Source organism: Vidua chalybeata, chromosome 4 (assembly GCF_026979565.1).
Source record: "Vidua chalybeata isolate OUT-0048 chromosome 4, bVidCha1 merged haplotype, whole genome shotgun sequence".
Lineage (NCBI taxonomy): Eukaryota > Metazoa > Chordata > Aves > Passeriformes > Viduidae > Vidua > Vidua chalybeata.
In genome coordinates, this window is record NC_071533.1 from 50,731,199 (window position 1) to 50,756,972 (window position 25,774).

The window sequence follows — 25,774 nt, forward strand, 5'->3', positions numbered from 1 at the left end:
AGGGGAGCATAAACCTCCATCTTTGTGGAATTTATCTATTTCCAGGTTCCTGCTTACTTGTTAGAACTTTGTTTGCTGAGCTGAAAAATTCTGCAGTGTCAAGTTTTGGGTTCTACTCTTGCTGCATTTTCTCTAGGAAATGACTTCCTTGAGGGTGGACTGGGCTGTTTTCCACTCTCATAGTGATATGTGAAATCTCTGCAGTGATCTGAATTTTTTTTATAACCCAGGGCTGACCTACTGCCAAATGCAAAGGTGCTAAATTTAGTCTTCCTCAATGTCTCTTTGCTTATATATGAAAGATTGCAAATTCCCTTTAAATTGTTACTGGCTTTGAAGAATAACAAATAAAACATGAGCTTCCAAGATGCAAAAGCTTTCACAGAAATACCAACTCCTATCATAGTTTCCCATCCTATTGCCTGTTCTTTATTGCTACATATGTCTTCACCCTTACCTATAAAGGATTACATCAAGTACAGAAACATTAATAGTGATAGATATTTGCCAACCAGCCCCATATTAATTTTTTTGTATCGAAGGAAAATGGACGGATTTAAATGATACTTCGTAAGTGACCCCTCTGAAGATAGGAAACATAGTTGATTGGTAGCTGAAGTTACAGTGTCTGGATGTCTTAAAAAAAAAATACGTAGTTTTTGACAGAAGTCTTAAAATACAGTTTACTCTTGCTTTTAGTAGCATTTCTTTCTCTGTGATTTTCTGTTTTCTCAAGTTACTGAATTTTTCTTTCACAACTGCCTGAGCAAAATGGATTCTTCAAGCTGGCAGTGTTTGTGTTTATTTGAATCAACAATTGATGGACTGAATAGGATTTGGTTCTCACATAATTATTTAAAATCTAATTTTTGTGGAGGAAATTGTGTGTGGCATTTAAAAATTATTTCTTAAATAAGTGATTCTTTCACATTTATTGTGAAAATTGCACTGTAAGCTGCAAAAAGCTAAGAATTCCTGACACTCTGTGATATCATGGTAGGGTTGAAGGTATATAAACACATATGTAAATATAAAATGCATACAAATTCTTTTTTGTGTTTTTTAACTTAAAAACTGCACTGGGATTTTAAACTTAGCAGATAAAAGAAGTCTGAATGTTGGTGTTACCTCATAGATTTGTTTTATGGAAGCTTTCCATATGATGTAGGTTTGAGATATGCAAAGGCCAAACTTTTTTTTTTCTTTCTTTTTTCTGTGAGAGAACCCTGACCAGTTATTTCCAATGCAGTGAGTAGACTTGCTTTATGCTGGGTTTTGCCTCTTTTATTTATGACAATGAGAACTTGGGCTGCAAGACATGCACTGTCTGTGGCTCAACTTCTCTCATGCAGAGGGTGGCCCATGGTTGCGGGCAGTTCCCGTGGAAGAGTTGCTTGGTTTGAGTTGTCTGGGCTGCATCTGACCAGGGGCTCTCCTCTAATATGTTTTAATGCTTGGAGAGCAAGGTGAGAAACTTGCTGTGATTTGCTCTTGAAGTTTGAGCTGCAGCTTAGATTAGAAAAATCGAATTGAGTGGATATTGAAAAAATCAGGTAAGTTTTCTGGGGTGTTTGTTGCATTTCTTTCTTTAACATCTTTTTTTACTTGAATTGTTTTTCACGGTTCATATCATGGTGCAGCAAGGGGCTGCTGGCTCCTGGGGCTGAGATGTGGGGAGCAGTAGGGGCTCCCTGGGGATAACAAGGCTGGATCCCACAGCCAGAGTCTGTCCTGCTGCCCCAGCCGGGGGCAGCCACGGGGCAGCCAACAGCACCAGGACAGCCCCAGCACAGGCATCTCTGGTGGGGCCCATGGCTGGGCTGGCAGGTCTGCCCCCCCGAGGGGTGAGTGGGGTCCTGGGCCCCAGGCAGGGCAGGGGACCCCTGGGGTGGTGGGCAGGGACAGTCAGGACTGGCAACACTCTCAGCATAACTCATTATTGGCAAAGTGCTGGCACTTTCACCAACTTTCAGTATTGTAAGACAAATGGATATGTAAAACTTGCATGCACTTAGGAGAAGGCTTAGAAGGACCTATTAAAATAGCAAAGAGGTAGAGAAATCAACAGTACTACAATACTTTAAAACCATATAAAGCTTTTTTATTTTACAGATACAATGTTGTGACTCTTGCCTGTAGCAGGATCTCGTTCTCTAGTAGCTGAGACTTTAGGTTGTTTTATTTGCTCCTAGGAGTGTCATGAATGTTTTGAGAAATCGAAATCACCATATACTGTAGGCAAATACATTGTTCGTGCTTTTCATGTATCTAATGAGTGCTATGTCTTATTGGACTTCTTAAATGTAACTTTTATATTCAGAAAGTGCATAAAGTACAAAAGCCACCAGGTTTTTTTTTTTTTTATGGTTAAAAATTTATTAGGAGTTTATAACAAAAACTTGGAAACCACAAAATTTCAGTATAAAATTCAAGCACTTTCTATTTCAACCATACTTTTGCTGAATTGACAGCACCACATTGGTCTCTACCTCCTTTTTTTTTTCTCCCATTAGAAATGCAGCCCTCCAAGAATGTAACTATTTTCAGATCTTAGGCTTAATCCTAAGATCTGAAAATCAGTCCCTTTCCTGATGCGAATTTAGAAACTACAGCAGAACTGAGGAGGAGTCCATATTGGCTCTTGCTGGGGATGTTTGAGACACAACCTGTTTGAAAACTCTATTGTTAAGACAGGCGACATGCACCTGGAAAATTTAGAGGAGTTCAGAGGTTTCAGGCTGTTGTTTTACAACAGTTTTAATCTATCCAAACTGGTAGGGACTGAGTTTTGATGTCTCTCTGGCTTCTCTGATAGTGTTTGTGCAATTCTTACATGAGCTACTTTAGCACATTAAGTCAACAGAAAGTTACCAACTCTCTTGGATTTGGCTGGGCTTCTGCTGTTTTAAGGAACTGAAGCAGCAACACTTGTGGTATCAAACAGTCAAGGGAGAGGTGTATGGGGAGAAATGATGTTATCATTCTAATGCCAGGTGCACGTGCACAGATTTAGGCTTAATCCATAATGGAACCATAACCACTGTAAAGTTCAGTCCAAGCTGCCTTCCCTATTTCATATTTCAGTAGATCATCAAACTTTGGCTCAGTTATGTAGTTTTTTTCTGCTAATCATGAAAATCTGTGGTTTTTAACTCCATGGCTTCAATAGTCCTATTTTAAAAAATGGGAGTTTTGTGAACCTGGAACATGTAGTGTGCACAGACCCTCATGAGGAAAAAAAGGAAAGACTTGCTTGAGTGCAGATGAGGTGGGTGTACAACTGAATATTTTGTGTGGAAGAAATGGTGCTTTGCCCTGCTGTTTGGGCTCATGGAGAAGAGTATTACCATTAGTCAAGGGAGCTCTTCTGTACCTCAGGCAGTAGAAATTAAAAGGCTGTATAAAACAGCTGAAGGGACCAAGCTTTAGTCTCATATATGCTGTTCATAACAGCTCTCCATGTGTGCTGTATATCTGTTCATATTGATCCAGAAATAACATCTGGATCTTACCCAGTGTATTAGAAAGAAATCATCTAGTACTCATCATCATCTTCCACATCTTCTCCTGCTGTTGCAGCTTCCAGTGCAGCCAGAGCTGCTGCAACTTCTGCATCTTCCTCCTCAATTCCTCCACTGATATCTTTATGGTTGGTGTGTGTGGGTGCCTGTGTGACTTTGGTAACAGCCACTACAGTGATACCAGCAGTAAGGCTCTCACTCAAAGTTGCAGAGTCAGTTTTAAAAGGTTCAATACTGCTTTCTTTCACAGGCCAAGGTGGGATTACATGAGCATCCTGGTCCTGTATTACTGAAGCACCAGTGTTTTGGTCTGAATGTGTGCAGTTGAATGAAAAGCTGTCTTTTTCAACACAGTTCCCAGTTTGATTGCCATTTTGGGGATAATCAATATCTGGCAGTCTTATGGTATTGTTTTCTGTTTCCAGTATTGAATTTCCTTTGAGAAAGATGCTGTCTTCTGCAGACTGGGAGTCTGGAGTACTGTTAGGCACATTGCTGGCTGCCTTACTCTGACTGCCTGTCTCTAGGTCAAGGTCTTGTCCAGACCTGTTTGATTTGGTGTACAAGTCTCTATTGCTGGCTGAAGGAGCCTCTGACTGGCTGAAGGTTCCCTTTTCACTGGTTTCTTTCACTGGGCTTGTGTTGGGGTTGAGCATGGAGTGCTGAGCACAGGAGTTGCCACCATTGACTGCAACATCAGGCTTTGCAGCACACTTCACAAGGCCATCCTCTTGAGAATCATTGCCTCTGTGATTCCAGAGAGTTTCTGTTGTACTGTTTATTGGATTTTTATTTTCTGTTTTGTTTACCTCATCCTTCTGGAGTTCATTTTTAGGTTCTTCATTTTCACTGTTCTCTTTGAATTTGGATTTATTGCTGCCTTGTTCATTGTGTTTATAGCTGTTTACTTCATGAATGCATCCAGATGATTGTACTTCTTCTGGATCAAAGATGTAGCTGGAGTAAGAAAAATTTGGAAAGGAAATGTTACTTATGATGTTAATCAATATAATTAGTAAAAAAGATTAAGCTTCCTTTCTAATCTGAAGATCTTGAGAAAGGAGTGTCACTGAACTTTATCTTGGGTCCTGAGAATGAGTTAAACCAAATGGAAATGCTGAATATGCTGTTGGCTGCTGTCTCCTGGGACTGATCATAACTAACTCCTGTACTGAGATTTACCAGGAACATAAGGAGGATGTTGGAGAACTTTGTGCTAGTCATTGCTTGTTTCCAGCCTTATTTATTATTTTCTCTGGGAAGCTGATTAGCCAATGAGTAGTCATAACATGGATTATAAATTAATATATCCTCATACAGTTGCTAAAATATCTTCCATTTTTTTTCCTGGTGTTCTTCTTTCAAGTCTTTTGTCCCTTTTTTTTTTTTTTTTACCTCCTGATTAATTTTCTTCCTCTTGCTCTATAGTTTCCTTGACTTATCTCTCCCAGGGCTTCTCTCTTTTCTTTATCTTTCTTTTTTCTCTCATAGCACCATTTTCTCCACCGTTCCTTACCTGTTCTACAGAAGTGGCCAAGAGGAAGTAGTAACCATCAAGTGGAGCTGAAATGTGGTCTTCATAAAACTGGCTAGTCCTCCTCTCTAGGGAGACTTTTAATATGGGGATTCTTCCCCCAGCTAACTGCATTTTACAGCTATGATGGAAGCAAAGAACTGTTGTTCATTTTCATTGCTTGAGAGAGAGGGAGGATCTGACATGATGTGTGCTCCTTGTTCTGCTGAACTGGGGGAAGCCCATGCTATGTAAATTAGAAAAAACTTTACTAAAGAAGAGTTTTCAATGCAAAACAATTCATTTTGTGGGATAGGAATTATAGAAGTGGACCTTAATTACAGTAAATTAAAAGGACTTCCATAGGAAATCTGTATGCCTGTACCTAAAGGTGCTGTAAACTTGGAGAAAATGCCAACCTTTTTAGTGGCTAATTAAAGCAAAAGGTGTGGGGGAGCACAGACACATGGTTTAATGCTTTTCTTTTATTCAGACTAAGAAACTCTTGTTCTATTGTACCTTTGTATCATTTTGCAGCACCTGCACCCCATCTGGATTTTCCTTAACCTGAAAAGAGATAAAGGGAAGGCAAGGGAGAGACAGAGTGAGTGAAGCATTATGAAATTAAAATATGAGCAATTGCATTGAAAATGATGCTCATGTTTAGAAGGGTTTGTTAGCTAAAAAGAAAGATGTTTACACAAGAATGGATGGAGTACTGTTCAACATTTTTGTAGGTTGCTGTGCACTGGCAATGGTCTTTAATTGGGGAAAAATCTGGGGAAGAATTTAACAATTCTTAGATAGTGCTGTTCTCTCAGAATAGTTTCCTAAGCAATTTTATGATTTGGAGAATTGTAAGTCAGTGTATTGGGTGTGGGTTATTGGTTTGTTGTTTGGTTGGGCTTTTTTTTCCATTTTTTTCCACTTGACACCTGTTGGTAAAGTTCTCTACCATGAATTTGCCCAGCTGTTTTTTGAAACAGTAAACTGCTAGCATCTACCACATCTTTTGCTCAGTACTTTCACAGACCAGCCTTGCCTGTGTGAGGAATCACCTGCTTTTGTTTGACCTGAAGCTGTGTTTTGTAGTATTTGGTGCCTCGTTGTTCTTATATTAGTAGTGACCTTCATGTCTAATTGTCACCATAGGAGAGGACCTGTACTGTCCCCTCAGTGCTCATCTATTTAAATATTACTCATACTGACATTGTTTTGAACATATGAACTGTCCTTGTGGTGTTCTCTGAGTCTTTTTACATTTTAACATCCTATTAAAATTAAATGTGGGAACTACAAATGCAGAGTTCTCAAGGTGTTTGAAACCTGAAAGAAGCAGATTTCTTCTTTCCCAATATCTTCTTGTTTCCATTCACTTGACCCTGTGACATCCACTGAGCACTGAGGTGACATTTTTGAGGAATTTTCTCATAGCGAGGCACAGACAAATTCCTGGAATGGGCATTTTGTTATAAGCAGTATGTTACACTTCCATTTTGCTACAGTAAGATTCCAGAGTTTCACTAGAACTAGCAGACTGTCTCTGTTTTGCTACACCATTGCCTGACCCAGTGAGATGCTAAGAATTACCTATTATATGGTTCTTCTGCCAAAGTCTTCTATTACGAGAAGTGGTTTGCTAATTTAGACCCTTGAGAACATTTCTGTTCTGAACCTAAACTGAAGTCCCAGATCTGAACATCCAAAACCCCTAAACCCCCCAGTATTCTTTATGGGTGGTGGCTATCTTGTTTCAAGTTAGTAAGTCAGGGCAGGTTGTTTAATGTGTTTTGTCCATTGTTATTCATGCTCTTTCTTTTTCTCTTGAGATACTCTACAAACTCACATACAGTGCCTAAGGACAGTGGCTCACTTCCCATAAAACAGAAATTGATGAAGCAAGGTCGGGGTATTTTCTGGAGTAATTTATTTACAAAACATCCAAGGAAAGTAGTATTGATTTATTCTTCTCAGGCATGGCTTGAACTGCACACTGGCAATTATGCTAGCAGAAATGTAAATCCAAACAGTTGCCCCCTAAAATCTGAGTACTTCTGGTGTTAGCACTGAACTAAATACCTGATGTCAGATGTCTCATTCTTGGAGCCTCTAACAGCCTACAGTCAGCAGCTGGTTTTAGCCTAGGCTATAGCTGCTCATACCTATGCTTTCTGTCTTTGTGTACACATGAACTGTTCTGAAGCAGAAATTTCTATCAGGAGTTGCCACCTTGATGTAGCTGAGTGTTTGTTGGAGTGGCTTTTAAGCCAGCTGCTTCTCTCCCTGAATTGCAGACTCCCTTCCACATCTCTGCAGACTGTGTACTGTGTATTCTCACCCCACATACCTCAGCAACATCACAGAAGGAATTCTGATACAGGGTTGTTTGTCTGAAGAGGATTTCCCACTGAAATTCCCTCACAGCCTTTGGATTGGCTTTAGAGTTTATAGTTTTGGTGAACCCAATTCTGATTTGTATGTAAACCAGCTCCAACAACAGATGTTGCTTCTAGCTGAGAGTGGGCACTTCAAGTCAGGGTAGTTCTGCTTAGAGTTTTATCTGACAGATTTCCTACTCAGGGATTTTACTCACAAATTTTGTGCCTTTTTTTTTTTAAAGCAAAAAATATTGCTTATAGGTTTTAAGCATTGGCAAGTTCTAATTGCTGGCCTTTATTTTGTTGTAAAGATGTTTGTGATTGTCATAGAAGGCAATTATAAATTGAAATTACTGTTGAAATTTTCACAGAAAGCACTTTCCTGTTTTTTGGTGTGTGTTTGTTTTGTTTGTTTTTTTAATTACAGCTGCTGTTGGAATTATCTCTGCAGCTACTGCATTATGCTTTTCAACTGATTAGTTACAACTGGATCTGTCCTCTGGCATGAATAAAATATTACATATGGAAAACAGTGTATGTTGTATTATCTTATGAATTATTTCACATCCCTGAAATAGGACTATAGTTTTACAATGTCACTGTCTGAACACCAGCTTTTTTTTTTCCCCTTGCCCTTTCCTTCCATTTATGATAATCTTTCAAGTCAAGCTGGAAAATAATTCTGGGGAACAAATTGCTTTTATAGCATGAAAAAGCGTGCTTTAATCCTACTTATCTTGTTTTTGATACCGAGCTCTAAAGGCTTGTGTACTATGTGATGTTCCTGGTTGTGTTAATGGATAAATAATACTAATAAGCTGCTGTCTGGAGCAGTTTGAGTCAAGCAAGTGCTACAGGCTTGAAACAAAAGAGTGTTAGAGACATCAGCCATGGATGGTGTTAACTGATGGATGTTAACTGGTGCTGAATTTAGAGACATTGCATCCTTATTAAATGTTTGTGTTGTCAGATATGCCATGCTCCTAAATTGATGAGATAATTTCTGAAAAACATGACATGATGTGGGATGCTGTCCTGTAGAACACTTTGGGGGCTATTTTCCCCCTGGAAAAAGGCTGCCTGTCCAAAATGGCAGTAAAATCCTTGGCTTTAACATTCAGATTCTCAGAATTCAGATCAAACTGCCATTAATCTTGGATATTATTCTTTCTTGACCATGATGTTTCTGAAGGCCTGTAAATGTCTGTCACTAGTTGTTAAGCAGTTACTTAATCCTGAACACTAATAGATTACCTGGCATTAAAGCTCTGCAAAAATGTTGAGTAGAGATTTTTTAGAAGTTTTTTTAGATGTGGACTGGACCACTTGGAGCATTTGCAGGAATGAGACAGAGCTGTTGAGGTAAAAGGAATGAAGGAGGCCTATAATTAATCTTTTTTATTCTTCCAAATTTTGAACTTGAATTTTTCAGTTTTGAGTAGCTGCTGAATTTCCTAAAGTGTGCCTCTGTGGATGAGCTTCTACAAAAGAATCAGATTCTTGCAGTGTGACAGTGTAGAATAGCCTTGTGGTTTGCATATTCCGTATCAGTGCTTGGTTCATTTAAAGTTATAATTCTTTTCTTCAGTGAAAGAGATGGAAGAGGCCCAGCTTTGTGTGTTTACCCCAGCTACCCCAGCAGACCTTTAGCTGATCGTGTCAAAAGATAGTCTAAATATAATGTGCTTGCAATGTATTACATATGTTCACAGAGAGACAAGGAAGACCTGATGTTATGGAAGACTGACCTTCTTCCTTTAAAACAGTATGATACAGAAGAGCAACTTCTTTAAAAAAGTTGGAAAAAATTCTAACAATGGAAGGAGGTAGTAATTAGTCTTAGTTTGAGGAGAGCAGGACACAAATCCTATCAGTAAAACAAATGCTGAAAAAGGGAAGGTGGTTAAAAACAATTATGGTGGCGCCGGCTAAGAGAATAAGGTGGAACTTCTCTTTCAAGTGTGAGACCTTGGTGAAGATAACAAGAATAATGTCTGACTCCAAACCCACAGCCTTGTGTTTCAAGCCACAGTGTGCTTTTAAGAGAAGTCTGCTTTTCTTTATCAGATTTGAGAAATACAAGGTATCTGACTCTAAATTATGGAATAACATAATGTTTACTTAAACTGTGGCTGTGTTATGAGTAAATAAAAGGCAAACAGGAGATAATGTCATGAAAAGGGAAGAAGAAATATTTTTGGGTCATAAAAATGGTTTGGCACCTTTCTCAATATTTTTTGGAAGTTTACATGGAAACAGAAAAAGTTCAGTCTTACTTTTGTTCATGGTGTATTTTTTCTTCTGTCTTGATTTTTATTTTTAAATTCCTTTTAGATACCTCCAGGAGCAGAGGCAGAAAGCTGAGGGAGACAATATTAAAATAGCTTCTCTAGTAGTTCTCAACTGATAAACTCTGATTCTGGATCATTATTTTTAATACAGTCTCTTCGTTTGTTTGTTTGTTATAGTTTGTTTGGAGTTTTCATCCCACAGACCCTGATGCTGCTGTTGTTTGGCTTTTTACTCTCCTCCATCCTTTCCCTCTAGATTACCTTAACAAGTAAGGAGATTTTTCCTACATGGGTATTATCTGGGCTGAGCCTGGATGATGTATCTCCTAGAGGCCTGAGGCACCTCCTTCTGATGACATTTTCTAGTAGAGGCATCTTTCAGACTTGATCCTGCCAGTGTCTTCCCCATCAGTTTGCTGTGTTTTGCACTCCTCAGTAAAACCTGTCCATTCTGAGGATACTGCCCTGAGGTACCAGTCTCTTTGTCATGGACACAAATCCTTGTTCATCAGAATTATGTCTGTCTGCCTCACTAGTAACACAAACACAATTGACTTTGTTGGTATTTCTTTGCTAACATAGATGCCAAATTCTAACCAGCTAGGAGACATATGCACAGAAGCAAGTGTGGGAAGAGAAAATGTTTGCATAGAAATATGTGCAGAGGAAATGTAGAGAATGTGGGGTGGGAATAACCTTAGAGAGCTCTAGCACTTGACAAGCTTCTAACAGGAGGAGCAGTTTGCCTTCTGTGCTAAGTAGGCATTCACACCTCTCAGAAGATTTCAGAGAGTGTTCTCAGCATGTGCTAGGTCTGACAAAGGCTCAGATGTGCCTAGGCTGGAGGGAGGAAGTGCAGTGTCCAGGCTCATTGCAGGGTGGGTGGACGAAATGACCTTTAAACCCAAACCATTCTATGAATCTCTGTGCTACTGAGGCATGGAGGCAGAGGAATAATTGATCTGGATGACAGATAATATAAAAGAGGCACAGAAAAACTGTAGGAGGAGTGGTGGAGTTGAGAGGAACTATATTTAGAAATTTGGAAAACTAGTAAACACACAGTAGAAAAAATTACCAGCCCGTGCTAGAGGGGGAGAGAGAATAACAGGAAAAACCATGTAAAGGAAAAAAAGATGAGGAACATAACTTAGCCACACACTGTGCAGGCTAATCACTACTATTGGATGAATATAATCTGGAAGAACTATCTTACTTAAAATACAGAGAACCCTTCAAATCCTGTGGGCTTTTTCCTGACCTTAGTAACTGTTTTGAGACCAGAGGGTTTTGAGACCTGCAAAACAGGTACAGGCTTGGGGAGCAGGAGAACCCAAACCATCCTGGGCCCAGAATAATCTGAACAACCTGATCTACTTGAATATGTCCCTGCAGAGGGGATGGGCTAGGTGACCTCTTCCAACCCAAACTATTCTATTATTATACCATGGTCTGTGGAGAGCACAGTCTGTGCTCAAATCTTCACTGAGACCAATACTTAAGAGCTGGACCAAAATCTAATTTCATTTTTTCAGACTGAATCTTAATCTGGAAATTTATTTTAAATGTACTTCAGGGAATAACTCAATTGACATATATAATTTAAAATAAATGACCTAAACTGAGGAACTGTAACACGGTCCCTTATAGGCAGCAGGTCCCACCTCATGGGTTATTTTAGTCTGTCCATTTTTTGCTAGCTGAATTGACTTCAGTCTTTTTGTTCACACTTTCTTAAAATGTAGCACTGAGGTGTTGTTCCTGTGCTTCAGCCATCTTGCAGTCCAGCCCTAGTGAGATACCTGGCTGTGCCATCCTGCTGACAGAGTATGACCTGTGGATTGACTTTGAGTCACCCTGCAGTCTTTCCTATCTCTGCTGCTCTGCAAGAAAAGAAAACTGCAAGTGCTTTTTCTGGTGCTGCTTACTCTTCTCTTTTGAGGGAGGCAGGCTCTATATTTGGGAATAAGGAGTGTCAGTGTCTGACAGAAAGAGCCTTATGCTATCCAGCCAGTACAAGGTTATTGCCAAGGTTATTGTTGATTGTCCTATTTTTCTTTATTTTACAGTGCTGAGGAGCTGCACAGGTCTGTCAGCCACTTTTATTCTCCACTGAGAATATTATTTGCCTGCTGAACAGCTTGCATGTTTTTCTAGTGCAGCTAACAATGAAGACAGGAGAAGTTGACACATCTAGACGCCTCAAAAACTTGTATAAAACTTCTTGAGCCACAGCCTAACTGCAGGGGTGACTTATGGCTGTCCATTTTGGATGTTTGGCTCTCATTGCCCCTCTGCTTGCTCTTTTTCAAACTGAACCCCTTGTTTTTTACAGATAAATATGATCATTACTTGAATGCAAATAATCCATACACTGTCATCAGTTGCTAACAGTGATAATGTGTTTTTTAAAGGGATTTTTTTTCTCTTTCTCTGTGGCCAGGCTGAATTAAGCCCATGGATTTTACATTGTACAAGGTGGACTGATATTTGGCATTTTCCTGACTAAAGTGTCAAACTTCTGGGTGATACTACACACAGATGCTGTGTACAGACAATGGCTATTTATTTCAGTGAGGGAAGAATTTGATGTTTTGTGTGCTATTCAAGACATGAAAGTTGATGTTGGTTTTATGTGTAGGATTTAGTGATAAAATTTAGGCTTCTTCATAGTAAAGCCATGAAACTGATTTACACTTGTAGCTTTTTCAAGGGAGAAAATTGGCTTTAATCAGTCCAGTTATCAAAATCTAGAGGGTCTCACCGATCAGAAGCATGTGTTGCTTGTTATCTAGAAAATTAAAGCAGTCTCACAGTTACAGCCTCATAAATTTGGATGCTTTGTATTCCAACATAGAGTAGTTTTTTCATTACTGAGGAAGTGGATCTGATATCACAAAAGGGTTATGCTTCATCAAGGTAATACATAGCTGAATAACTGAATCCTTAAATGACAAAGGTATGTGAGCAGTCATAGCAAGGGGCAAAGCAAACTAAGTGACATTTAAACAGAATTGTTTATAGTTAGCAGAATCCCACACTTTTCAGGAGATTAAAAAGAAAGTGATGTAAATGTTCAGAGGGTTGGAGGACCTCTTCTCTGAAGACACGCTACAAGAGCTTGTTCAACCTGGAAAAGAGAAGGCTCTGGGGAGACCTTGTTGTGGCCTTCCAGTACTTAAAGGGGGCTTATAAAAATGAAGGAGAGCAACTTTTTGTACGGGTAGATAGTGATGGGACAGAGTAGAATGGTTTTACACTGAAAAAGCAGAAATTTAGATGAGATGTTGGGAAGAAATTCTTTACCCAGAGGGTAGTGAGGCACTTGAAGTGTTTGTCCAGAGAAGCTGTGGATGCCCCATTCCTCAAAATGTTCAAGGGCAGGTTGGATGGAGTCCTGAGCAACCTGGTCTTGTGGGTGGCATCCCTGCCCATGGCAGGGGGATTGGAACTACTCCTTAAAGTCCCTTCCAAACCAAGCCTTTCTATGATTCCATGAATATCAAAAACCTAAATAACAAATACTATACTTGCCAGACGAACCATCAATATGGCATAGCTAATCACCAAAGTATGGCCTACTCACCAAATAACCAGTATGCTATTGTGATTTTAACCCTTATTTGTGTTGTGTCATCTGAAAAGGTATGCAAGTATTAAGTGTTTATCCAGAAAATTTGCAATAGTAGTAGTTGACAAAAATATGCAGTTCCAGGATCACAACAGTAGCAGTCAATTCTAATTGCTATGTACATGAAATAGTACTATAATAGAATAAATTCTGTATTATATCTTTGGATTGTTCGTAAGACCATCCAAGCTGGAGTACAGTCTCCTAGCTGAGAGGTGTGTCTCCTGTGGAGGTGTCAGTCATGCCCCCTAATTGTGGGTGCATGCTGTGACATTTCTCAGCACAGGGGAAGAGCATCCTGCCAGCCTGATGTCTGGCTAGGATCTGATGAGAAACTACTTTGGCATTCGGGATGGTCAGAGTAATGGAAGTGTCTGGCTACATTTGTTTTCTCAAAACACAGACAAAAGGTCAGATTTAGTCTGCTCTGCTTATAATAGAAAAATACATGCTGATTATCTTACATATGTGTAGTTGTACTGCCAAGAAATGATACCAGTATAGTTGGCAATGGCAGTACCTATTAACTGTTATGTGCCTGTGTGAATACTTCAGCTGGAATGGGGAGCACCTGGATTGATGCAAATGCAACATTAGAAACTGCTCCACTTCTTTACAGATGCTCTCTTCCCATACCTCCAGGCATCTAGCTGTGTTTTTATCAGATGCTGACAGGTTTTCTGCTCCCACATTGCCCCTTCAGGTTCTTGCTTTTCCATGCAGCTGTTTTGCACCAAACTAAGAGGCAGCAGTGGGCAGGTCTCAAAGGCAGGGACGTTTGGGTGTTACCAGTACTGCTTGAGCACACCTGCACTTGTTGTTTGTGGGTGTGTTTGCTGAAGGGGAAGGTCATGAAAAGTAGATGCTATCAGTTTTACAAAAGGTGTTCTATTTTGATTTGTAACTGTTGGTCCTTGTGTAAGCTGATAATAATATGCATAGCTATGTTAAATCCTGCTAGGCTCCTCCTCAAAATGTCCTTCTTCTCAAACCACTAAGGTCAGCCAGATCTTCCACTTACTCCTGGTGGCTTCCTGACAGTATTAGTCAGCATATGAAGTGCCATGTTTTATTCTCATCATAGATTCTTATTTCTACCTTGACAGTTTTGGGGTTTGTGTCGTTGTTGTTGGTTTTGTTCTGTTTTTAGGTAGTTCATTTTTTTCTTTGTTTTGTTTTGTTTTTAAGAAGACATTCTTGTACTATTTCATTCACAGACTACTATTTCTGGTAGCTGTTGACTGTTTTATAAACAGTTGAGAGAGTAAGGCCAGCTCACGTGGAAGGTGGACCTTCTTTTTCTGAGGTTTTACTGCTGCAGCAGAGTGCCCTAGAGGGTACAAGGGCTACAGCTTGGAGGTGATCTGAACATATAATTTTTTTCCTGTTATGCTCTTTGCAATTGATTTTAAATATTTGTAAGATACTTAAAAGGAAATACATTCTCTCTGACTAGTTCCTCATCATTCACAGCACTAGCTCACAGAACATTTCCCTACCCCCATTAGTTACCATACGAAATGATTGTTTTATTTTTAAAGAGTAAAAGGAAGAGTGGGGAAAAGGGTACAACTCTCACAATCATTAGCCAGTTTGCATAAAGGAAAACCAAATATAGCTGGTAGCATAAACCCATTCATTTCCTCTTCAGCTAAGCTTGTTTTCTACATTTGGTTTTACCCAACTTACATAGTCTAGTGTTTAAATTACTGAAGTTTATATTTCACATCTTTTAAAATTATCAATCCCCTAAAATATAATAGCTTGTTTAATAGTGAGGCCTAAAACCCTGAGTCCTGTTTAGTCCCATATTGTATAGAGGCAAACATAGAAATGTGCTTCTTCCCAAGGGATTCATGGTCTAAATGTATGACAAGGCAAAAATGGGAAGCAGATGGTCATGTACATGTGAGAGAAACAATCAGCAGAGGAGCTATATTTGAGTCAGTAATTGTGTTAGGCTAAGCCTGAGTGGGGATCTGTGTTTGGCAACACAAGTGGAGCCTCAAATTAGTTATAGCCAATTTTTATGTAACAGAGGGACTGTGTCTGAAATGTCATTTTTCTTGAGAGGTTAAAGTGTCTCTATGTGATTCTGTTCAACTGTGCACTTTGGAGGATGGATTCTTGGGTTCCAGCCCTTCGCCTGAAAATCCTTGATTGTAGCCAATGTCTTTTTAAATAGAAACAGCTCTAGAATCTGGTCTTGAGATGGTGCTGCCATGGGTCTACAATTCACAAAGTTCCCTTTCTTATACTTTGCTCTTTTCCCAATGGCAGGCTTGAGCAAACTGCTTGAGAGCATGCCATCAAGGATATGATTTTGATAGCTGTGAATGTGTTTTAGAGACTGAGGGTCAAACTGAGATGAGGATCCTAATTTATGATGGAATTCTCTAACTCTTTGAATACTGTGTAAAGCAATCACTGCCTTCTCTGTGGTTTTGACTGGGACTTGATGTGGGTTCTGTCTTCTGGCCTGGAAGTCACTTTTTCTTAGATTTCCATTTACACAATCAGCCGATTTAAGCCTGCTTAAATATAGAAGTACTTTCTAGATGCATATTGTTTCTCAACTGCATATATATATATATATATATATATATATATATATAGGCTTATTTTTTTGCCTCCTGGAATAATTCTGTACAGTTTTATGGATGCTGTTATCAATGAGAAATCCTACTTGGGACATTAGAAAAATCAAAATTGTCAGACAGTGAGCATGAAAGCTACAGCATTACTGCTGTAGGAATTAGTCTGTGAGAAAAAAATGACAAGTCAGAATGCTTCCTAAATATATTCTGAGATCATTTGTTCTGTTCAGCCTGGAGGAGACTGAGGGGGAGACCTTATTGCAGTCTACAGCTTCCTTGTGAGGGGAAGAAGAGGAGCAGACACTGATCTTTCCTCCGTGGTTATCAGTGACAGGACCTGAGGGAATGGCCTGAAGTTGTGTCAGGGAGGTTTAGGCTGGATGTCAGGAAAAGGTTCTTCACCCAGAGGGTGGCTGGGCACTGGAACAGGCTCCCTGGGGTAGAGGTCACAACACCAAATCTGAGTGTTCAAGAAGCATTTGGACAATGCTCTTGGGCACATGGTGTGACTTGGGGATGGTGCTGTGCAAGGCCAGGAGCTGGACTCAATGATCCTTGTGGGGCCCTTCCTACTCAGCTTATTCTGTGATTCTGTGGTTGTGCCATGTACATTGCCAGACAGTGCCTCTCACTTGCAGCATAGCAGCGCTCTGTACACTATGAAATCAAGCTCCTCGCTGGCCCATCTGCTGGAAGCTGTTGCCTCTTGTATTTTTCTGTGAGTTCTGTGCAAAAATGATTTATTGGCTCTCTGCAGAAATTTTGGGCCAAAGATAACAGAACCTATAAGATATGCTGTTGAAAGACTTTGAATCTTTAGGTGACCTTGGTGAACAGAGTAAGACGAAAAAGGAGAGAGAGGTGGAGATCTCATATGTTTTAAATATTGTGAAATTCTTGTAAGTTAAAATAAAACTTAGGAAATCAGCAATGAAGTCTAAGCAGATTAAATCCTGTTATCCTGTCATTCTATCTCATTGAAAACTCTTGGTTGCACATCAGTTCTATGGAAAGGCTCAGTGCTTCTTTGATTGTTTGTTTTTTCCCTGTTGAGTCTTTGGAAGAGGGTATGAAGAGACACTGCTGGAGTTTAGCAGTATGCCATAAATTTTTACTTCAGGGAGCAATATTCTGAAAATAGACTTGGATGTCCATGGAGATTGCTTCAAATACAGGATTGGAGTGTTCTGTGTACATGTGTTTGGGCAGGATTTAGGCCAGGCAGGATATGTGATCTCAGCTCTGGTATTCAGCTGTAGCTTAGTGTGCCCAAAATTCATCTTGTCCTGAATATTTCAGATGCTTCTGATTTGTTTATATCATATGAAATATTGCTAGTGGCAGGTATTGTGGTGGCATTGTTGTTGTGCTCAGAACATCAGCCTCTCTTAATACCAAGAAAATTGGATAAAGCCATAAGCAGTTTGAATGAGTCAATGATTCTCTTTTGTAAAAACAAAAGTAAAAAACCCCAACCCAGCAAAAACTACATCCTTGCCCCCATAAAAAAGAAACCACCACCAAAAAAAAAAAAAAAAAAACAAAAAAAAAACAAACCAAACAAAACAAAATCCCCCCTAAAATTCAACACATTGACCAAGTAGATTTCGTAACATTGTCAGGAAGTTGTGCTTTTGTGTTTGACCATTTGATGGCATAACCTACAGCTTTTTATAGGGAAACTGTTGGAGATCACTGTGCTCCCCCTCTCAAACCAAATTAATCCTTATGTTTTCCAATTAGTTCTCTTTTCCCAAATCCCTCTCCTTCCTCTGCTTGCCTTCCATTCTTCTTGTTCTTTCCATAGCATTTGCCTGCATTTTCACATTTTCTCTTGCCACTTTTCACCTGTGTTAACTGTCTTAGATTGATTCTTCTATATTTCTTCTGTACAGTGTCTTTTTCTAAACTTCAGAGTGGAAATTGGCAAGCATTTATTTGCTACATCAGGAAACTTATGGGTTGGAAAGAAACACAGTTCTGTTCTGTCACTAGTGCTTGTAGCAGCTGAGTGTTGTCATTAGAAAACACTGTGGAGTATTGTAGGGAGAGATGGTTTATGTGGTGGAATGCTGAAGTTACAATAGTGAATGGTCAGTCATTTTTAAACCTACACAAGGAGAAAAAAAATAATCCTACCTTTCCAATTGTACTCCATCGACTGCTTGAAAGATTTGTTTTAAATGTCTTGGTCCTGCAAGAGTAAAACACTTTGCAAGTGGTTTCTTCACATGCACACATAAGTAAGAAGGAACCTCAGAGGCATTTACTGTCTACTGCAAACAATGTGGAAATAGAACAACCTCCTCTTGGTACCATTGTGAATTTTAAATTTAGACAGTGATCAAATAAATCACTTGAGTAGTATGCTCATCCCCTTGAGCTGAACTGGAATGCTAACCTGCTTAAAGTGAGCATAAGCTTTGCTACAGTGGATTAGGACTCATGTGAAGTGTTTAAACAACAGTAAAATTAGAAAACTTTCAATTATGCAGTATTATGAGACCTTTTTTCCTATGTGTTTTCTTTTTTTTTTTTTTTTTTTTTTTTTTTTTTTTTTTTTTTTTTTTTCTTTTTCTTTTTGAGAGCCAGGATATTTATAGTATCAGTTAAAACTTCTTGTGTGCTTGTCAGAACTTCACCCTTCAGATTTTCATTAACTTTGAAACTTAAGAAATGCCTCTGGCATTGCAATAATAGTCTAGATATTGGTAAAGCTGTTGTTCTTTCAGACATGTGCTCCAGCTAAATGGAAAGCTCAGCAAAATGTTTTGTATTAAGAATTTTTAAAGAGACAAATAAATTAATGAGATAATTGTAGAATTAGAGTATAACAATACTGAAATGCAGATGCTTTTCCTCCTTTAAAAATACAAATATTTTCAGTATTTCTTGTAGTGAAATGTGAGCCTGTGTGGATTTGTGTGTGCATGCAAACCTATAATGACCATGAATCACCAAGTTGAGCTCACTTCTGTGAAATGGGCAAAGTATTTTGCTGTGAGTTTTAGAAATTGGGCCGTGTGCTTTCTTTCATTCTCAGCATCTCTCTGCGTGAGTGATAACTTGAAAATTCTCAGTGTAGCTTACATTACAAACCACAAGTCCATACAGTGTTATGTTTGCACCATTCTTGAAACCTGCAAGGCTTTTCTTATAAGAGAGTGAAGTTTTTGTTGTCCTTGAGATCCCTTTCAGGAGAATACTCCTAGGATCTAAGCCAGGGTAGTTCATTCCTGAATTCAGCATCCATAGCCAATGGGGCTGGGATGGGAAAGTACAAGGCAACAAAGACAGTACAAGCAACATGGTCATCACTGCTGCTGCTGTTTTTGCTATACTCTCATTGCATACATATTCCTTGCAGTTATAGTTTTCATAATTTATGGATAAACTCTGAGAAGTTCTTATAAAATTTCACTATCTAGCTTCCAGGTTTGAAAGTACCCCTGCTGTATATGGAGTTTCATGGTTGCTCTTTGCCTACAAATTCAAGAGGACAACATTGCATAGTGTCTGACCCATGGGTGACATTTAGAAGACTTTCTATTAAAAGCCTGAAATATGATTGAAATCTAAATGCAAATTTAAGTGGCCTGGGTATCTGATGTGACTCGTTGCTAAGGAGAACCTGGGATTCATTCAGCCTCAATTCACTCTGTTGCTCTTTTGCCCTTAGAGCAAATCACTTAAGCTGTCCTGTATGTCACCATTTCATATCCTTCTCAGAGCTTAATGTTTGTGCTGCACTTTGAAGATTTATAGCCCTATTCAATCTTACTATACTGTTGCAAAGGGTTGAATGTTTTTGTGCATCTGTTAAAGGTGTGATTAGTACTTTATGTGAAGTGAATAATAAAGCTTATGAAGAATGAGTCGCGGTGTGTTCCTGTTTTTATGCAACCTTTTACTGCGGTCATTTTATGTCCTTTTTGCATTCTGTTTTTTTTTTTTTTTTTTAATATAGGTATGATAAGTTAATTAGTTATAAGACTCTCCTTTTAATTTTTGTTCAGATCTCTAACAATCTTACTTGCAGTATAATTCTGTCTTAATGTCCTCATTAGTTTTGTGGAAGCCATGGCCTAAACATTTATGCATACAGTGAAAGTAAATGAAAAATAAAATCCATGGTCCAGTTATGAAAGGATGCAGATTTCATTTAACAAATTCAAAAGAGGCAGCTTGTTTTACTGAACTTTCAAGTGCATTCTTAACTGCTGTAAATTCCTTTTGTCTGTATCTGAAGTAGTCTGAAGTAGTAGGTTAGCTATAGGGTTTTCCTTTAATTTATTATTGGGTTTTGTTTGTTTTGTTTATTTTGAATCTTCTAGGAAATTCCTATAATTCTGTAGAAATGTAAAATGAAAATGCCAAAAAGGAGAGCTGCTGGGAGTCACAGCTATTGGTAAGTTGTCAGCACACTCCTTATATCATGTCCAATGATAAATGGTTTGATTGCCAACTTCTGTCTGATGTATGTATAATTGGCTTTTGACCCAAAAGTAGGCAAACCATTCTATATTTGTTCTTAAACTTGAGTTTAAAGTATGGTTTTTTTTCGCTGTATTTGGACCTTTTCACTTTTCTGCTTGCTGGTGATAGTTTCAAGCATGGCTGTTAGTCCTATATATTGCATTCAGACATCTTAATTAAGTATTCTTTTACCATCATCTTTGCTTAGCAACATCCTTTCTGAGATATTCTGGGAAACTTAATACTTGGCTGGTGTATAAAGCAGTGTTCATAAATCAAGGTATGTTGCCATATCCTTCTTGCTTATGTTGTTTAATAGTTTTTATATTACTCTCTTTAAGCCAGAAGCATGAAGCTTATACACCTAGTCACTCCAGCTTATTGCACAACACAATTACCAGTGAGACTCAGTCTTTGGAATATGGCTTACCATGCTGGTGTAGATTGTTAAAGTGAAGAGTGTCTACATGGTTGTCATGGATCCAAGCAGCAAGTAGCTTTCACATTCCAAAATAACCTAGAATTTAAACAAAATCTTTAGGCTCTCAGAAGCTCACATTAGCATTTTCCATTTCATTTAGTTGCTGAAAACAGGCTATCTCAAAGTCATAAAACCAAAATCAAAATGAAATTATCTAAACCTGCTTTCACATAGACCATAGGTATGCTTCAGATCCTGGATGTATTTCATGCTGAGCAAAGTAAATATTTTTGACACAGTTATTTGAGCACCTTCTTGTGCTGCTCTAGGATCTCTTTCTAGGCTTTTGGTTTTAAAAATTGTGTTTGTCCTCCATTGGAAAGGTGCATGGGGTGCTGCATTCTCTGAGCAGGCTGGACAGTTGTCACTCTGGTTCACCTCCGGCTTTGCTCCATTAGGAGCTCCCACCGTGAAGCTTTCAAGCACCGCACACAGCCTCTCTTTGCACAATGGGTGAAGTGGTGAGCGCTTTGCCTAAGGAAGGTCTCCCTCACCCTAAGGATCAAAGAGAACTAACAGTTTACTCAAACAATACCGGGCTTAACTCTCTCTTTCTGGAAATCACACCTTGGTCTTCCAAGCTGAGCTGAAGATCACTTGGTTGTAGACACTAGGTGTTTTCCTTTGTCGATAAAAAGTCTTAGAATTCTATGCTGTCCCCTAGTTTCACCAAATGCTTAGCTATCAATAGTGGTTTTAATTGCCCATTTAATTCAAATGCCCTGAGGTTTGCATTTCCCTTATAGTTTCCTTCCCTTCTCTAACAATCTTGGCCCTTGAGCTTTTGTGGTACCATTCAAATATTTTCTCTGCTGCAAAGTCTGTTGTCCAATAGCTTTTTTGGGAGTTCTTTTTGATGACTTCAATTCTTCATTGCAATTTAATTTTCAGTGGAACAAACCTCTCCATACATTCTTTGTGATTGTGCCCGTTTGTTTCGATTGTTTACATATGGTTGTATTAATGTCCTCTCACTGCATTTTCATGGTAATCTTGCTAGGAGTGGATTCAAAGCCTTTAAGATTCTGTTCTAAGTTTAGGAAAAGGAGCAGTTTTGTGAAATCAAAGCTGAATTTGAAAATCCTGAATTGCTTCTATGAATGCTTGGAGTGAAGAAATAACCTTCCAACTGTCAAACTGCACACTTCTCTCTTAGACTCTATAGGGATAAGAAAAAGGAAATGTAGGTAACTAAAGATGTCTTGGGCCTTGGTTCACTGAAGGAATTGAGGAGGAAGAGAAGTGAATAGTCCATTTTCTTTACAAAAAGTACATATGAATTATAATCATGTTGAGGTTATTTATTCTGTCAAACTTTCTTGAATTTATTTTTTTTAATATATCAGTATGTCAGCTCTTGAATTCTGTCATCACATTGCTCCTTGTAAATATCAAACTTGTCACCAACATGAAGAATGTAAGCAGATAAGATGGTATGCACCAGCTAATATTTAATGAACACTTTAACAATTCTTTGCAATCTGACAAATCTTGATTCGTGAAACACCTCACGTTGTTTCCTGAGTGGTAAAAATGAGCTGACAAAAGGAGAGATCTTGATTCACAGCTGAAAATACGCTATTTGAAAGAGCTTTGTGGTCTTGCCAGTTGTACAAGAGTTTTCTGGAGAATGACTATCTTTCTAATTACTAAGGCACCCTGGGATAGTGTTGTCCGTTTAGTTGATTCTGCAACCCAGTATCATGCGCTCATTCATGCCTAGCTAGAGGTTCTTAGTTCCAGTAATCTGTTAGTGAGACCCTTTGGGTCGCTGGCAGAAAGAGTTTTATGTTCTGTTTTCTCCACCACTTTTATGGACCCTGCTGGATACTTTTTATTTCTTCCTGGTAACTAGTGATCATGAGCTGCTTTAGATGGTAGTATCCTTGTTCCTGGCAGACTTTCTGCTGTCTGGACTATGAATCACAACAAAATAAATTTGCCTTATGTTTTACCAAGTATTGTACAGAATCATAAAATAATTGATTGGAAGATCCAGTGCTCTGGCCCAGCCCTTCACTCTGTCAATATAGGTCTACAGCATGATATGAAACATATAACACCCAGGTTCAGCTCATTAATGCATGGGAAGCTTTGAACTTTTTGGCCATGTCTGCAGAAGCAGCATATGGCTCTGCTGGGCAGGTAATGCAATGTCAATATAATCTGTCTATGTTTATATATTTTTTTTATTAGTAAAAATCTCACAGGAGACAAGGGTGAAAGTTAGCACCCAAAATTTTCCACTTCTGTAACAATTTCCTGTTCCTAGCTTGTATGTTGGGTGTCTTCTGATTGCTTACCTCCAGCTTTCAGCCCCAAATGCTAGCAATCTGCCTCCTGTTTAAAGAACCTAGAAGAAATAAACACACTGGTGTATTGCTGTATATTTATATTTGCATATATCATTATATGCAATATAGAGACATTGATATTCCCTCTAGAAGGGAGTGTTTGTGGCAATTTCCCTGGGTCTGTTATTAGAGAAAATTTTTTGTTTTGTTTTGTAGATTACACTGTTCTACAGGTGCTACTTTCTCATTTTAGAGTTTTTCTTGTTAGGACAAGTAAAATAATACTGGATAAGAAATGTTTTATAATTGGAACCTCTTACAGCTTTATCCTACAAGTAGCCTGGGCAGGCACAGGGATATTGAGGTGCACAATTTCAGTAGATATTGTTCAGCCAGTGTGTTAATCCCATATCCTCTGAACAGAGAGAAACACAGCTCTCCCAGGATTTTCCCGAGAAGCTGTGAGAAATCTCAGAGAAAAGAATGTGAAACAATTCTTATCTTCACTTGCTGCACCTGTTGTTGTGCACATGTGGAATGCGTTATTGTTTACCAAAGGGTGATTTCTTGATTTGTCACTGGTGATGGTGTTTGGATTGATTGACCAATCTGGTCTGACTGTATCGGACTGTCTGTAAGGGTGATGTGTTTTCTTAATAGTATAGTATAGTACAGTACAGTGATTGATCAGCCTTCTGGAATCCTGGAGTCAGTGTTAATTATTACCTGGCAGGGACCCCTGCTACGATATGCCAGCACTGAGAAACCATGACAGACAGTTCTCTACATGGCACTGGCATTTTTCTTTCTTTGCAGAAACTGAGGATGTGCAGCCTTTTGTATGTTTAGAATCTGAGAAATCAACCTATCCAGATGCTTCAAAATTAATTAATGAGAGGGAGTGAGCAAAACCAGTTCCTGCAGCTGTCAGTGCCCATAAGTCATGTCTGTTTTTACTTTTGAAGCAGGACAAGAGCATGAATTTAATTAATGGGTTTCACTTGCTCTGGAAACACACAGTAGAGAAATCACCCTACCCACACCTTCCACAGATGCTGTAAACATACAAATGTTATTGTGTATTTACTCCTGAATGCTTACCAGCATCATTGTGCTAGATACAGTTGAATGCCTCAGGCAGGTGGCAAAGCAATGACTGCAACAAATCCTTGTTCTTTGGACACCCAGATCGGAGAAGCAGCAGATTAGCTCCTGTTTTCTCGGTTCCAGCCGACTTCTGATTAACAAAGGCATTAGTAATGACTGCTGCAGAAAACTCCAGGGGAAAATAGAAAGAGTGAGTTTGTCTGTTTTCCATGACTGGGAATTTAATTATAGTATGAAAAAAGTACCAAGTAGATTTATTCTGCCACCCTGGTTAAATGAAAAAAAAAAGGGAAAATCTCCTTCTTTAAAAAACTCTCTCTGCAATGGATCACCAGGAATGTCTCTGCATTGTTTGATTTTATTGTATTTTTAGTTCTACCTTATGAAGTGCAAAGAGACACAGAAACTGTCAGGCTGGATCAGACCACAGTTCAGTTCATAGTGGTTCTTTATTCAAATACTGAAAAATAAGCTTGAAAATACTGAAAAAATGGTTGAATGTTGCTTTATATGCCCTATGCCCCATGTTGCCTACAAGTGAGAAAGCATTCTGAAAACTATAGGTGCAGAATGGCATTCACCCTCCTATGATTGCTAGAATGGTGTGATGTACTAAAAGTATCAGTTCTTGCTATTGTCTTGTTTTTATTGTTGCTTAGAGAGTCTTCTAGGAAAGGATGTATCTGGGGCCTCTAAAATTCATAACAACATTGCCAGACCTGTGGTGAATGCATTTATGCATATTTACATGAAAGTTAAGATTTGGAGAAAAGTGTTAGGAGTGCAAGACACTGAACATTTCAATCTGGAAAAATCCTCAAATGTCTCTTCCTTTCCCTATGATGCTCATATCCTGACAAGATCTATGATCCTTATTTTTTTTTTTTAATTATGCCAAAAATATCCAAGATAAATTTAAATTAAAAAATGCTTCTCCTTTTCTACATTTAAATGTTGAAACACACCTATAGCTGCACTGGCCTGATGCGGACACCAGTAATTCCAGGAAATATTCACAAAGAATGCCAGGCACTGAGCAACTAGTCTTTGTGTTTGTTATAAGAGAACATTTTTTCATCTACCTGTAGAATAAACATTTTACCTTTCTCTTCTATGTATAACATGGTCAATTGAAGACTGATATTTTTTGAAGTTATTACTACAGCTATATCTAACAGCATTTTATAGCGTACAAAGGATTCATCGTCCTGATTTCATCAAACACAACTTTGTGAAAAGGCCATTTTGCACACCCTGAGGTCTTATGTAGGAGTGATTGGAAAAGTAAATCATCATTCCATCTGCATTACTGGATAAGGCTGTTTTCAGTATAGAGAATATAGAAGAGGCTGCATTTCTTCTACTCCTTTTTACCTAGGTTTGCAGCATGTATTAATATGAACTGTAATTTATTGCTCTTTAGCCATCATTGCTATGTGTTCTATCATGTATTCCCCGTGGCAGTGGGCCTTCCTTCAAGGGGAA

At 38.7% G+C, this 25,774-nt stretch overlaps 1 protein-coding gene across 1 annotated transcript in view; it reads right to left on the reverse strand.

Annotated features, from left to right (window-relative positions):
* Positions 1-2,125: 2,125 nt before the first annotated feature.
* Positions 2,126-25,774, reverse strand: part of C4H4orf19 (chromosome 4 C4orf19 homolog) — a 30,382-nt gene continuing 6,733 nt past the window's right edge. Inside the window, exons 2-7 of the mRNA XM_053940775.1 lie at positions 24,284-24,419; positions 23,192-23,241; positions 20,838-20,924; positions 18,071-18,125; positions 5,554-5,601; positions 2,126-4,478 (exon numbers count right to left, since the gene is read on the reverse strand). Coding sequence (XP_053796750.1) covers positions 3,536-4,478; positions 5,554-5,585 — 975 coding nt within the window. The 5' untranslated portion in view covers positions 5,586-5,601; positions 18,071-18,125; positions 20,838-20,924; positions 23,192-23,241; positions 24,284-24,419 and the 3' untranslated portion in view covers positions 2,126-3,535. The remainder of the gene's footprint in view (positions 4,479-5,553; positions 5,602-18,070; positions 18,126-20,837; positions 20,925-23,191; positions 23,242-24,283; positions 24,420-25,774) is intronic.